The sequence below is a fragment of the Cannabis sativa genome, chromosome 8 (genome assembly GCF_029168945.1).
Source record: "Cannabis sativa cultivar Pink pepper isolate KNU-18-1 chromosome 8, ASM2916894v1, whole genome shotgun sequence".
Lineage (NCBI taxonomy): Eukaryota > Viridiplantae > Streptophyta > Magnoliopsida > Rosales > Cannabaceae > Cannabis > Cannabis sativa.
Genome location: NC_083608.1, coordinates 18,125,814 through 18,142,152, shown reverse-complemented (window position 1 = coordinate 18,142,152; position 16,339 = coordinate 18,125,814). Strand labels below are relative to the sequence as shown.

General features: G+C 32.8%; 1 protein-coding gene across 1 annotated transcript; it reads right to left on the bottom strand.

The window, feature by feature from the left end:
• Positions 1-230: 230 nt before the first annotated feature.
• On the bottom strand, positions 231-2,245 carry LOC133030444 (uncharacterized). Its single transcript, XM_061103186.1, has 3 exons — positions 2,007-2,245; positions 918-1,782; positions 231-848 (listed from the first exon to the last, which is right to left on the bottom strand). The coding sequence occupies exons 1-3, from the start codon at positions 2,243-2,245 to the stop codon at positions 231-233; spliced, it is 1,722 nt and encodes a 573-aa protein (XP_060959169.1).
• Between the last annotated feature and the right edge of the window lie 14,094 nt (positions 2,246-16,339).

Here is a 16,339-nt window from a genome sequence, read left to right as displayed (position 1 = left end):
AACTTGTCGAGACTTGAGCAAACTGGATCCATAATCAGCGTAACAATAATTTATAGAGTCAATATAATGTTTCAAGCTACCCATATTGTTATTATGAACCTTGTCGTTTCGAGCCCTCCAAATCGTGTCAACCACGATAGAAGCATAAAGGAATAAACCATCTGTATCCACTCCTCTGGTCCTAAGGTTCCAAAGAAAACTAACCCAGTCCCACATACGGGCCCCAGATTCTACAACAGGCATAACTCCCCAAGGGGAAGATCTCCAAAGGTGAGACGCCAGATCGCAATAGAGAAATAAATGCTCCATAGTTTCATCACCATTACCACAAAAGGGGCAGGTGGTTTCATCAATAACCATTCTCTTAGAAAGGATAGCCCTAACAGGTAGCGCATTCGAGAGGATACTCCACCAATGGACTTTGTGACGCTCCAGAACTTTTGAACTCCACAGCTTGTTCCAAGGTTCGGAGCTACATTACACAACGGAGTCCGTCTCATAGCTTGGATAAGATAGGCCGATTTGGTAGAGAATCGACCATTAGAGTTCTTAGTCCAGATCCATCTATCCCTACCCTGACCGCTCGGTTTACCGCCCCTCAAGATACTATTAACTGTTTCCCTGTGAAAGAGATCATTGAGCTTCCGGATGTCCCAATTCCCGTCAGGTAAAAGCAGATCCGACACAAATTCACGTGTTCCCTGGTAGTTGTGCTTGGGCTTAGGGTAAAAATCCTTGCCATGTATAACCCATGGGTCATTCCAAATGCTTGTATCGCTCCCATTAGCTATCAGTTTGCAAGCCCCTTCCTTTAGAATCTCTTTTGTACGCACCACATTCCTCCAAAACTAGGAGTCATAATTCTTAACATCACAATCAAAGAATTGTCTACCCCGCAGGTATTTTGTTCTAAGCACGTTACAACATAATGACTGGTTCTCATTGAGAAGATCCCAACCCCACTTGGCTAAAAGGGCTTGGTTCATTTCCAAAGATTTTTGAAATCCAAGACCGCCCTGAGACTTGGGTAGACACAGGTGGTCCCAAGCCCTAAGACAGATCCCTCTGTTACCTTGTTCACAACCCCACCAAAAGTCTCTTACCATCCCGTCAATTCTTGAAGCCAGTTTTTTTGAGAGTTTCGTCGTTTGCATGGTATAAACAGGCAATGCAAGGCCAACATATTTGATCAACGTGGCACGACCTGCCTTAGAAAGTAATTTTAATTTCCACCCATGCAACTTCTTAACCAAATTATTCAGGATGAAGTTGAAATCGGCATCCTTCTGACGGGATCTAAACAAGGGGAGTCCCAGATAATTTATGTTTCCCATCCCACAATTGAGCGCCAGAGCCTGTTTAATACTCCTCTTCATCCCGATACTTGTATTACCAGAGAAGAAAATGGATGTTTTGAGCTTGTTAATACTTTGGCCCGACCAATCACAGAATTTCTCTAAGCACTGCCACATCCCCTTGGCTTCAATCAAATTTTCCCCGCCCACCAGAATTAGATCATCGGCAAAGAAAAGGTGGGACAAAGATGGGCCATCTCTGCTCAACTTAATACCTTTTATAGTTCCACAGTTTAGAGCATTCTCAAGGATGCGTGAAAGAATTTCTGCCGCCCAGATAAAAATGTAAGGGGAGAGGGGATCCCCTTGTCGAATGCCACATTCTGGGTTAAACCCACTAATCTTCCTACCATTGAGCAGGAGGTTGAAAGATGTCGTTGTGAGGCATTGTCGGACGCAATGGCGAAACTTCTCAGGAGCCTTGAAGCTGCACAGGACATGATCAATAAAAGACCAGCTTAACTTATCATACGCTTTAACTAAGTCAATTTTGATAGCAAAAAAACCCTCCTTCCCTTTTTTTTTCTTGAAAGAGTGGATAATCTCTTGGATTAAGACATTATTATCCTGAATGCTCCTGCCCGAGACAAAAGCAGCTTGGGTAGGACAAATCAATCTCGGGAGGATCGCTTTAACTCTGTTAGCAATAACTTGGAGATCACCTTATATATGACATTGCATAGGGCAATCGGTCTAAACTTAGACACTTTCTTTGGGTTAGGGACTTTAGGAATGAGTGTCACATTAGTAGTGTTGAAGCCCCTATGAAAATTTCCAGTGAGGAAGAAATCTGTCACAGCATCACAGAAATCCTTCCCTACCGAGTTCCAATAATGTTTGAAGAAGAGAACAGACATTCCATCTAGCCCCGGAGCCTTCAAACTACCCATCGAGAACAGTGTTTGTCTTATTTCTTCATGACAAGGGATAACCTCCAGCCTTGCTTGTTCCGAGGGGGAGAGGTGGTCCGAAATCAGGTGATCTAAGCTTTCCAAAGGCCCCTGGGCGGGTTTTTAAAAATATTCCCCAGAAAATCAGTGAATTCTTTTCCAATTGCATCTCGATCAGTTAACCAAACCCCATCCGTACTCATGATGCTCTCCACTGAGTTCCTTCTATTCCGAATTGTAGCCGAGAGGAAGAAGAACTTGGAACATTTATCACCATCCTTGATCCACGAAACACGGGATCTTTGCTGCCAGTAAATTGACTTCCATCTTAGGGCCTCATTAAGATTATTCCTTATCTCCACCTCCTGAGCCCAGGATCTAGTACCCGCAGGCATAGTTTGGATAACTTATAACTGGTCTTGTAGCTTGGAAATGCATGTATCCAACTTGCCGTATTGCTCCCGGTTCCAATTGAGCAGAGCAAGGCGCGATGCACCCACCCTCTTATAAACTCTGGTCGGGGCCCAATCATGAGAAATAGATCTCCACGCATGTTCCACAATTAAGGAGCTACGGGGGTCCCTGGTCCACCAGGCCTCGAAACGAAAAGGACGTCTGCTCCTGGATTCCTGGACAACAGACTTAATAAAGAGAGGCCTATGATCAGAATTGCAGGTGGCAAGAGATTGAACTACCACCCTAGGAAAGAGTCTTATCCAATCATCATTGCCAAGAGCTTTATCCAGGGCTGACTTGATGTGCCTGTTGCCATCTCTATGATTGTCCCAGGTCATGCAATCCCCTTTAATTGGTAAGTCAACCAGAGCATGATCATTGATGAGGTTTGAGATAAAGGGGGTAAACTGGTCCTTTCCCCGGGATCCTGCTCTCTCCGAGTCACTCAGCACAAAATTCACATCCCCAAGGATCAGCCAAGGTCCTCTAAACTTGCGACCAAGCTCCATCAAGTTAGACCAAAAGAGACTCTTTTCATGGTAATAAGGGGGCCCATACACACAAGAAAGTAACCAAGGATTCCTAGGAGGGTTCGAATAAACAAGACCGGAAATCTGATTTTTCGAGATCATAATAGTTTCAAACATAAACCCCTCTTTCCAAGCTAAAATAATACCCCCCGCAAGCCCCACAGCCAGAAAAACAATATTATGATAAAAATGGAGATATTTAAGAGTACATACCAAACTTGTAGCTTCCACTTTTAATTCGGAAATGAAGATGAAATCAGGATCGCACGACCGAATCAGGGCTTTTAATTCCAGAACTGTAGAGGTCTGCCCTAACCCTCTACAGTTCCAAGCCACACCTCTCATGGCTCCTGTGGAGGAGGAACATAACGAGTGATAGCAACAAATGGTACAAACTCAGAATCAATACCTTAATACGTTCCAAGAGCAGTTCAAGTATTTTTTTCGGCGTCGTTCTTGGCTTCAACATGCTCAAGATGGCTCCAATTCTACCGGTATGTCCTCTTGGCACTGGATATTCATCACAGGCTGCCCCTCCCACCCAGAACAACAATGATGACGATGATGTTGTTGATTTATAGTTTCATTTTTACTTTACAAGTTTCAGTGTAAATATCAGCACTAATTTTTATAAACTAACACTTTATTTAGTTTTAAAATTATTTGAATGTTTTACAATTATAATATGAAATTTTAGTTTTATAATATGGTTAAGATTATATTATTATTTATGAATTTTTAGTTTTAATATAAATTTAATTTTATCATATTTATATTATAATATGAAATTGATATTTAAAAAAAGTAAAATATTTTGGCACTAAAGTTAATGTTAAGGTTTATGCCTTGAAAAAAGTTTATAAAGACATTTGTTATTATTAAATAAAGAGTTGAACATTTTGATATATGCTTGAATATTAAATTATTAATATTTATTATTGAATGATTTATATATAAATATAAGAAAGTTCCTTATTCATATATGAGTTTGTGACTTGTAGCTGTATAGAAAACTAAGACCACGTAGGTATGAATAAAACAATCGGCAACATATTAAAGTTTAGAAATCTTTAATCAATGGTTGCTAGTACGGTTCACTGATGCCCGTTCTTCGATGCAAGTAATCTCGGTTCGAATTACGGATGTAGTATGACATCAAAGTGAAGGTGTTGTGTATAATAAAGATTATATATGACAATGATCAATATGAATGAAGCTGTCTTTATCTAACATATCGTTTACTATAAATACCTAATTCATATCATAACGATGATCAATAGTAGATCGGTCTAAATCTTGAGTAATTATGAACTCTTGTTCATGTTATTAGTTTCTTTGATTCACTAGTTAAAGTTTATCAGAGAAGATGATTCTTACAACTTCTATTTTTGGAAGCTAATAATGTGGATGACTGAGAACATGATTTATAATTATGGAATCCTGACTTTCCTAACAGATCGAATGTTTGTTTTCTTTAAGTGTTAATTCTAGAACTGGAAAGTTGTGCACAAATATAGATGTGATCTAAATTATACTTTCACTAGTGAATTAATGGTAATAAAGGATAAAGGAGTAATTAGAAAGGTAAAAAGGTAATTTGATCAAAACTAATTATGAACTAACACATGGATGGCTAGCTAATTATTAGAAATTAGTTATATCAATGAAAACTGCAACAAAACTCAATAAATATAATTCATAATTATTAAGAGTTTAATTCTATATTTATAGTGGAGTAATCATGGAATTAATAAAAAAAGATTATTTGGTTGATAAGACTCAATAGATAATCTAATTTATTGGAGATTAGAATTATATGTTCATGGTCCATGAATCGCCACCTTGAAACACTGTTAAGGGTATGGATAAAGAGTAGTATAATGTCACAAATCTATTTTGAATTGTTAAAATAGTAATTATTTATTTTTCGTAATAAATAAATAATTTTTAAATTAATTAAATAGGAAAAAGACAACAAAGACAAAATTTGTTGAAACAAAAGTTGTTAGAATAAAAGACACCATCCTTATCCTAAACAAGAAAATGGTAGACACCTATATCTTTGGGTTGATTAATTATTTAATTAATTCAATAAGATAAACATTTGAATTTGAAAATAGTTAAGATATTTCAAAGTGGTTGAGATATTCTCTCAAGTAGTTGAGATATTTCCTCATAAATATTAGTCATTGAATTAGAAGCCTAACTTGAGAAATCAGGTGATGATTTTGTAAGCTCATTTTTAAAAATACCTAGAGAAAAATAAAATAAATTTTCTCTCTCAATTATTCTTGCTCATGTGTTGAGAAATCAACAAGAACAACATTATATACTTTATTCTAATAGCCCACACTATTCTTTGTGTGTGGTAGATTAATTTGAAAGACACTAGTGTGAGTCTAATTTCATTATCCTCATCATTTAGATTAAGAGATACAACATACGAGAAGTTTTAAAGATACCCTGATAGTATTCAAGAGGTATATATTCTAAACTTGTTATTTTATGTTCTGATTTAATGTACACATATCTGGAGATCCATTGGTCTATGATACAATGATAATCAGTCATACGAAATTCTTCTGCAACGTATCTGATTTAGTACCATAAAATCCAACAGTTAATTGCACCGACAAAAATTAAATATTTTTTTAAAAAAAGAAAATTTGTTTGCCAGCGAAATTAGTTGTGTCATATAACTTATGCAGGTTTCAAAATAAAGGGCGCGAAAGTTTTGCCTCGCCAGCAAAATAGGGTGAAAAGCCCTCAGCCGATAAGTGGATGTCGATGGTAAGATTTACGCTGGTGACTGAACTCGCCGAGAAAAAAAGTTTCGACGACAAAGGTACTAAATTTGTCAGGAAAATGTCTTTCCCCTACCATCCACTGTCGGCAACTTTTGTCGGCGAGCTTCTCTGCTGAAAAAAGGTTGCCGACGAGTTTTAAGTACCTTTTGCTGGCACAAAAATTTGCTGATAAAAGTGGGAATTCTTGTAAAAACAATAATACTAAACTAGCAAAAAAAAAAAAAAAGGTAACATAAACTACTAACTCAATATTAATCTAAGAAGAAGGTACGAAAAATAAGGATCATATACATAATCTAAATTCACTCCCTAAATTAAATAAAATTAAAATTAAGGCAAGAAATTAAAATTAAAAGATACAAAAATAGTTAAGAAATAAATTTATTTATAAGTATATGCTCAAACAAAATTGAAGCCATAAACTTAAAAATATATCTAATTGAAATTAATAAATATTAAAACCCTTAAATTAATAATAATTATTATAGAAATTAATTTAATTATGTTGTTTATCTTTTTAAAAGTACTGCAACAAACTTATAATTAAAATTCTAATAGCTTGTCTTTGAAAAAAATCAATATACTGAAAACAAACAATCTAAAAAAATAATAACAGTAAAAAATTATTTTGTAATACATATCCACTAAAAAAAATCCAAATTAACAATATACTCTTATTTAAAACCCATCAAAAATAGTACTACATATTCTATTTGAAATACATATCCTTTTATTGAAAATACATATCACCAAAAAAAACTAAATTACAAAAGTATCCCTTAAACTTACATTATATTTCAAGAAGAGAAAAAACCAATTTAAATATTATTTTTCTGACATCAATTTGAGTACTAATAGGTAATAAAACCGGTTATAGGAAGTCAAATAGGTTAGATTAAAAATGTATTTTGTTTTGTCTGATTTGAGGGATCTCAAACCTCAAATTGAGGTGAGGGACTTCATAAGAGCCCTTATAAAAATATTGTATTTTTATAATTATTTTTTGCTACATTTCAGTATTTTAAAGAAAAAAGTAAAAAGAAAGTACACATTTTAGGGGGTTTTACACAATGTATGTAAGAATATAGTTTTTTTAAAATAAAAAGATTGTTATTTTATGAGAAAAATTAAAAATAAAAAACATGAGAAACACAAGGTTACCTTAGAATTGGGGCAACCAATTATCCTTTACTATTGTTCTCAGTTTTTTAAACTTTTTTTTTAAAAAAAAAGAAAAAAATCTCATTAAATGTATATATATTATATTGCAACCGTAAAAACCATAAAAATAAAATTTGGCAAAAAAAAAAAAGTATTCTAGTGCATTACTTAATCTTCTTTACAACTAATTGTGCTAAATAGATAATTTGAGGAATACTTTCTTCTTTAGTCTATTAATAAAAAATAATATTTCATATAAATATATCCACTTTTATAAGTGTGTTAGTGTGTTGTTCAATATGGTCTCACCCTCTACTTAAATCTAGTATATAACTTAAAGAGTATAATTGGAAGGTGATCTATAAAAGTTGATATTTTTTTAAGAAAAATATAAAAATTAAAATATATAAAATAAAGTTAGTAAAATGTTGAACTGCCTTTTCAAAATTAAAAAAAAAAAATGTTGAACTGAATGGGCTATTATATGACTCCAAATCAATGAAAATATTTAGATGTACTGCCATTCAGAGTGTACATGTAAAGATTTATACCAACTTTGTTTTTTATTTGATTTAGGGCTACTTCATAACTACAACTAATAATTTCTAAATGATGAATCACCTATTTTGAAGATTCTTTTACCTTCATTGTAGTAGTACACCCCGTACAATCCACATTATATTTAGCCTTTAAAAAAGTGGTATGAATCAGATAAAATTTAATAAGGATGGTACAAATCAATAATGTTCACTCATAGTGGTGGTATGCCTAAATAATAGGGGTAAGTTGAAAAATACCATTTTTTTAATCAATTTTACCTCTAATTTTGTATTAATTGAAATGTACCTCTTTTCATATGTATTGTACCCAAAATACCTTGACATAAGAGAGTTACATAGAGAGTATCATGTAGTGACAGGGGCCAAATTGGTATAATGTTTAAAAAAGAGGTAAAAATGATAAACTTTAAAAAAAGAGGTTAAAAATAAAAGAGGACAATATAAAAAAAAGTATAGAGTGTAATTGGCTCTAAATAATATTGGAATAATTACATAAGGCACCATTTTTTGTAAAATATTTACATTTTTACGTTCAAAGAATATTTTTTTACATTTTTACGGTTTTCCAAAAAATAACACGAAAACAACATAAAATTAACACGAAAACAACATAAAACTAACATGAAAATAACAACAAAAAATAACATACATATAACAAAAAATTAACAACAAATGCACAAAATTTTTATGTAAATAAAATAAAAAAAAAATCGTAAAAATGTTTAAAATTCCGTGAAACCATATTTTTGTTGTTTTTGTGCATTTGTGAAATCAACCCAATAATATTTGGCTGGCCGAACAGATTAGCCCAAAGTGTTCAGTGGGCTAACGAGCAGGAGTAATAAACCAAACAAAATGCCATCTGAAAATGTCCACAAGCAAAGAGAGGTTACCATTTTTAAAGCTGTGTTTTAACTATTATATGAGCATTAAGATTTTACAATAATCATTATATTTAAATTATGTGAAATGGGATAGCTTTGTTGGATACTACTAGTATACCAATTAGAATTTGAAAGTGTGTGGTTTAAATTGCTTCCTCATATAGTGTGTAGAAAATTTGTGCTTACAAATACAATCAATAAGAAGACTATTTTTAATTATAATAGCATTGATCTTTTATTTGTTGAAGTAATAATTAACGAAGCCAGCTAGTACCTACAAAAGTTCACTGGGTAAAATTAAAGCAGTATGTGTATGAGCTTACTTTTTTTTTTTTTTTCCTTATCACATTAAAATTATATTTTCTTTCTCGTCTCCAGTATGTTCTACGTACGATGACCATATATATATTTATATATAAAATAACAACATTTTCTTTATTATGGCATCTTTATATTATCAATGTTTATAGTATAGAGACTGTATTTGAGCTGTGCATGAAAATATAAATGCTCTGGGAAAACGACCCAACGATCATAAAAAGCATCGTCGTGATCTCGATACAATCTCTCCATTCTCTGCTATAATTTTATTCGCGTGTGCTGCTTCACATCCAAATATCTCTTTTTGACCAACTCCTCTTTTTCGTTTCTTTATTTTGTTCTTTCATCAATATATATATTTATATGTACACACATTTATAAATACAACGACGAAAGTGGGTACTTAATTAGTATTGGTACGTACTAATAGCAACAACAGTGGTACCACTTTCTTTCTTTCTTTCTTTCATTTATTTCTTTATATATACACAATACACATACATTTGTATATAGCTGAATTGAGCTACAGCAGCACATGAAATGAAAGTACTATAGTCTCTTATTCTCATCTCTCCTTGGATCCCTCAATCTCATTACTTTCAAATGATAAACCCCTAAAAGCACACAAAGGGGGGAAAGAATATATTTTGATGATGATAATAATCATGATCATTAGATTCCATTCAATGACTATAGTTGATTCTTTCCCCGGTCCTATACCTAAAACATTAAGGGGTTTTGTTCTTCTTCTTCTAGATCCGAGATTTCCCTTACTTTCATGCAAAAAGAAAAAAAAAATTAAATAAATAAAAAGAGGAGTGGAATGGGACAGTGACCTTATGGAAAAGAGCCATGTAATTAGCTCTCCTTTTCTTAAAGTCTGCGAAAGCCTCAAGGTTTGTGGAAACTTTGTCTCCATGCTTAAACCACTCTTGTCTTTTCTAGATGCTAAAACACATCAGTCTTTTGCCCTTTAGGTGGGTCTCAATTCAAAACGACAGTGTTTTTTTTATAGGGTAAGCTTGTTTTTTTTTTTTTTTCATCTTCAGTGTTTTGAAGATCGTAAAAAAGCTTTAAATATTCGATGCAAATGAAAAGGGTTTTCGCAAATGATTCTTTTGGACACTTCAAAAGACGTTGGATATATATATATATATATATATCTATATAATATTAGTTGTATAACATGCTGCAATTATTTGGTTATTATTCTTTATTTTAACAAAGAAGTATAAAAACTTAATCATATATATATCATGCCCACAAAATAACTCTACTTAAATAATACTATCCAAGGATATTTTATCTGAAGATATACTAAAAAGCTAATATAAGGAATTATATTGTTCCTTTGCATATGCTAAACTAGAGAAATTATTATCTTTTATATAAATATATGTGGGGTTTTTTTTATTTATATATTTTAAAGTATGTTTTTTTTACAGAATATATAGTGCACTCACATAGCTACTTAAATCACAACTCAATTAAACCGCAATCAACGCAGCTAACAGAACAACCAAAATCATAAAAATAAAAATAAAAAAAACCAAAAAAAGAAATTGTAAAAATAGAAGAAAAAAATTAAAAGGCATATATAGAATGATTTCCCTATATATAAATTGTATGTGCACAACTATATGGATATATATTTATAATATATATGGAAACAATTATTAAATTTCTTTTGACTATAATTACCCAAAACATATAATTAAGACTAAGTTGAGCTATATTTGTTTAGCATAAAAAGTAGTTTTATGACATTTTTACATTAATTTTTACTATCTTGTGATTTATTACATAATTGTAAATTTTGATACAAAATTTAATATATCATTTAATATACAAAATAATAATAATGTAAATTAAAGTCATGTAATGCAAAAGAGCATGTTAACTTAAATTTAATAATAAATATTAAAAATGTCATAATAGTAAATATAAATGCATAGCATTTATTGTAAATTTGGCATCATACTATATTGTGATTCAAATTTGTGTAACTTTTTGTTATGTGATATATTTGCATCATAATTTGACACAACAATATTAGTGTAGACTTTTAACAAATTGAGCTATATTTGACATATTATATCACTTATTTGTAGCTCCATTAAAGATACTCTGAGACGAGAAGTAAATTATAGTTGTTAATTAGTTTTGAGATAAAATCTTAGGGTCATGATAACTAGCCAATAAATATAGATAATTACATTATTAGGGTATAATAGTGATTTTTAATAATAATTATTAAATATTAAAATATGTGAGACTTAATAGTTAAAAACATTATATTATTTAACACCTTCAAGTGCCTAATACTATCCTGATTTGCGTGAGAACAAGAAAGAAGAAAAGGAATTTTGTTTGGGTTTTCTGAAATTTTGAGTGAGGTAGAGAGATGTTTAGAACGATGGGCTTAGAGTTTTGTTTTAAACATATATGAGTTTTAAGTTTCAGTTTATAACTGAGACTAAAGAATATCTTTTAGTCTCGGTTATTATTGTAGAATCTTAGAATATGAAATTAGAGAAAACAGAGTAAAAGAACAATGAAGCAGAAAAACAGAGAAGAGGCAAAGAATGTAAAACCAGAACTAATTCATTATTGAGTGGAGAAGCTTATTTATACACAACCTTTTACATCATTAACAGAATTAGTTAAAAGATAAAATTGTCAGAATACAGTTGAAAAATAGTTACAAGATTAGTTGTAATTAACAGCCTAAACAGACTTTATTCAACTATGTTAATTCCATTTTTGGCATATTTAATTGACAAAAATATTTTATTATTCTTTGTATATTTCGGCTGGCATATATTGATATGGTTTCCCTATTTGTGTAAATCTAAACTTGGAAGGAAAGTTGACTAGCTTTCCTATTTATGGAAATTGAGGTAAATATGGTAAGTTTTGATTACACATTGATTCTTTGCTAACCAGCTGTTATTCTGATCTTGTGTTGAGTTTCCCTTTTTCTAAGATCAGGTTTCTTGAAGAGAAAACCGGAGCTAAACTTTCCTTTTCTATAAAAGGAAAGTTGTAGTTACTGCCCACGATTCTGTAGGTACGGAAACGGAAATTCCTGGACTGATTGAAGAATTATTTTAGGGAAGTTTCTAGTGGGTTGAGGTCTTGTTCAGACTGAATGTAAGCTGTCTATGAGATGTATATTCATTATAAATACATCTTATAGCTGCTAGGTTTTGTATCTCTTTCATACACTTAGAATTATATTCATATCTTAAGGAAAGAGTGTCTTTGTTATGTTAACTCTTTTATTCACTTTCATATCATAAGAAAAGAGTGTCTTTGTTTTGTAGAGAAGAGTTGTTCTACTCTTACTCTGTTTATTTGTTGTTTGTATTGTCTTGAGTCTGTATTCAAGTCTACAACGAAGAAGAACATCAGTGCACCTTCGGGAGAAGGGTATTTACAAGCTTTCGGGAGATCGCTTTTGAAGTCTTGCATCGGGAGGATACAAGCACACAACCTTCGGGAGATGGTTCTATAGGCTTTCGGGAGATAGCCTTTAAGCCTTGAATCGGGAGGATTCAAGCACTCTTCAAGGTGATCGAAGGGAGTTCGAGCTCTTGGAGTTTTATCAAGATTCGGTTAGTAGGTGGAATACATCAAGCTTGCGGCATACAATAAGAGGGAGTCTATTTATGCATAAGTCAATTACTTTGTATTTTTGATACCGATCTAATGAATCTTATCTCTGGGCCTGGCCCCGTGGACTAGTAACAATCTGAAAGGATTGTTGAAACCATGTACAAAAATCTTGTGTGTTTTTACTTTTATGCACTGTTTGTTTTTCTGGGTTTCTCTGGAGTTACAGAGTTGCATTACGTAACTACGTAAAACGTTTTCGATACCGGTTTTATTATTCCGCATTTAATTAATCATTTAATTAAATAATCAACTTGGAATATTAAAATACGGAATTTCAATTGGTATCAGAGCAAGTCACTAAATTCTTAGTGAGATCTTGAGGTTATTCCGTTTAACTTGTTTTGTGTGAGATGTCTTTGTTTGCAGAAGGAAGTTCTATCTCTAGACCTCCTCTATTGAATGAGTCGAATTATCCTTATTGGAAGGTCAGGATGAGAGCATTCATCAAATCGCAAGATGAGAAGGCATGGAGAGCTATTCTTACAGGTTGGTCTCAACCTACTGAAAATGATGAAAAAGGTAATATTCAGGTAAAATCTGAACTCAGTTGGACCACTGAAGATGAAAAACTGTCTGGTTATAATAATAAGGCTTTACATGCTATTTTTAATGGTGTTGGTGAAGGCTTTATTAAATTAATCTCATCTTGTGAATCTGCAAAGGAAGCATGGGAAATCCTTCAAATTCAATTTGAAGGTACTGCTGATGTAAAGAGATCACGATTTACCATGCTGCAAACTAGATTTGATGAATTGAGAATGTCAGATACTGAAACTTTAAATGATTTTTATGAAAGATTATCTGATATTTCTAATGAGTTTTTTGCCTTGGGAGAAAAACTAGATGAATCTGTCTTGGTTCGAAAAATTGTTCGAGTTCTTCCTGACAGGTTTGACACAAAATTGCTTGCAATGGAAGAGGCAAAGGATTTTGGCAAAATGAAGGTTGAGGAACTCATGGGATCTTTAAGAACCTTTGAGTTGAATCAACAAATCAAGAAAAAGAGTAAGCAAAGTCTCTCGAATGAGAAAAGTAAAGGTATTGCCTTTAATGCTTCTGAAAATATTGTTTCTGATGATGAAAATGAGGATGAAATGGTTCTATTGGCAAAAAATTTCCAAAAATTCATGAAATCTGCAGGAAATAAAAAGTTCTTTTCAAAGAACCCAAAAGGTAACATTTCTGGTAATATTCCCTCTAAACCTTTTTCATCTAACAATAAAAAAGGTATTAAATGCAGAGAATGTGAAGGTTTTGGTCACACTCAATCCGAATGTGCTAATACCTTAAAGAAAAATAAAAAGGGATTAAATGTTACTTGGAGTGATGATTCTGAGAGTAGTGAGGATGAAAAAGAAAAAGTTGTCCTAACAAGTGTTTTGTCAAGAAATTTGCAGGAAAAAGGAAAGAGCATTTGCTTGAACAATATCCTGATCAATGACAACAAGGAAGAATCCAGATCCGAATCAGATGAGTCAGAAATTGATGAGGATTCCATGGTTGAATCCTACAAGGTAATGTTTGGTAAGTGGTTGGAAACTTGTGCTGAAAATCGCTCCCTGGTTAAAGATAATAAAATTTTGTGTAACAACATTAATGAGTTGGAAGATAAACTCAAATGTTGTGAATCTGAATTGTCTTTAAAAGAGTCAAAGATTATTTCTTTAACCAAGGAAATTGATAACATTAAAAAGAATGTTAAAATGCTAAATCCAGGTTCCACCATCTTTGAAAAAATTCAAAAATCTGGCCAAACCAATCATGTTGGGCTGGGTTATGTTCCAAATCAACCTGTTTCTAATACTACTAATAGTTTTGTTTCTGGAAGAACTGTTTCTACCTCGCAGGTTTCTGTCTCGACAGCAAAGCACTCTGCTGTTACAGGAAAGAAGCAGCACGATAAGTTTGACAATTTTAAAGGGACTGGAAGACGTTTCATTCCTATTTGCCATTTTTGTGGAGTAAAAGGTCACATTCGACCTAAATGCATAACCATGCATAACATGTTTAAATCTAATTACATTGGAAATAAACATGTTTTACAAAAACAAAAATGGGTTGTCAAAAACAAATGCTTGGTAGGTTCTACTTGTTTTAAAACTGTTGTTTCTAACATGTGGTATTTTGATAGTGGTTGTTCTAGACACATGACAGGTGAAAAAGAATTTCTTGTGAACATAAGACCAATGCACTGTGGAGAAGTTACATTTGGTAACGGTCTTACTGGTAAAGTCATAGGAATGGGAACTCTCAAGTTCGAAGGGCTTCCTAAACTAAAGAATGTCATGTTGGTTGAAGGACTAAAAGCTAATCTACTTAGCATTAGTCAGATTTGTGATCAGGGTTATACTGTGAGCTTTGATAGCAATCATTGCTATGTATATAATATTCTTGATGAAATTGTGTTACAAGGGCTGCGATCTAGTGATAATTGTTATACTCTCACTACGCATGCCACTTGTCATTCTGCCATTGAAAATGTTACTGACCTATGGCATGAAAAACTTGGTCACATCCATTTTAAAAATCTGAAAAAATTATCTGTTTCAGGGATTGTTCGAGGATTACCTAAATTAGGTAAAGAGTCATTGGGAAAATGTGGACCATGCCAGTTAGGTAAGCAATTGAAAATTTCTCACAAGAGTGTCCCGGATGTGAATACTTCTAGAGTTCTCGAACTCTTGCACATGGACTTAATGGGTCCAATCCAGGTAGAAAGCTTAAATGGTAAGAGGTATATTTTTGTTTGTGTTGATGATTTTTCTCGATTTTCATGGGTGGATTTTTTGAGAGAAAAATCTGATACCTTTGAAGCTTTCCAATCTTTGTGTTTGAAATTAAGAGTTGAAAAAGATTGTAACATTGGTAAAATTGTTAGGATTAGGAGTGATCATGGTAAGGAATTTGAGAATACCATATATGTTGAATTTTGTAAAGCTAACGGTATTTCTCATGAATTTTCTGCTCCTAAAACTCCTCAACAAAATGGAGTGGTTGAAAGAAAGAATCGTACTCTAACAGAAATGGCTAGAGTAATGTTGAATAGCAAGAAGCTCACAAAGCGTCTTTGGGCCAAAGCCATTAACACTGCTTGCTATACCATCAACAGAGTACTCTTACGTCCAGGTACTCACAAAACACCATATGAAATCTGGAAAGGTAAGAAACCAAATGTAAGTCACTTTCATGTGTTTGGATGTGTGTGTTATATTTTACGAGATCGTGATTACATTGGTAAAATTGATTCTAAAAGTGATGAAGGTGTTTTCTTGGGATATTCCACAAATAGTAGGGCATATCGTGTGTATAACATGAGAACCCAAACTGTTATGGAATCTGCTAATGTTGTTGTTGATGATCTAAAAGATTTTTTTGAGTTTTCCACAGAAGAACAGATTGAAGATTTGCTTGAAAAACCTGCTGCTGAGGAAAAGGAACCTGACGAAGCTTCAGAAGCAGTCGTCGAGGCTACAGTGCAGGAATTTGTTGCTACAGAAAAACCAACAACAAAAGAATCTGAGTATCCTTTAAATTCAATCACTGATCCAATACATAGGGAACCATCCTCCAGGGTTAAAAAGAATCATCCTTCAGATCTCATCCTCGGAAACTTGGATGAGAGCATGGTTATAAGAAAAAAATATGCCAATATAATTCAATTTTTATGTTTTATTTCTTCTTTAGAACCTAAATCTGT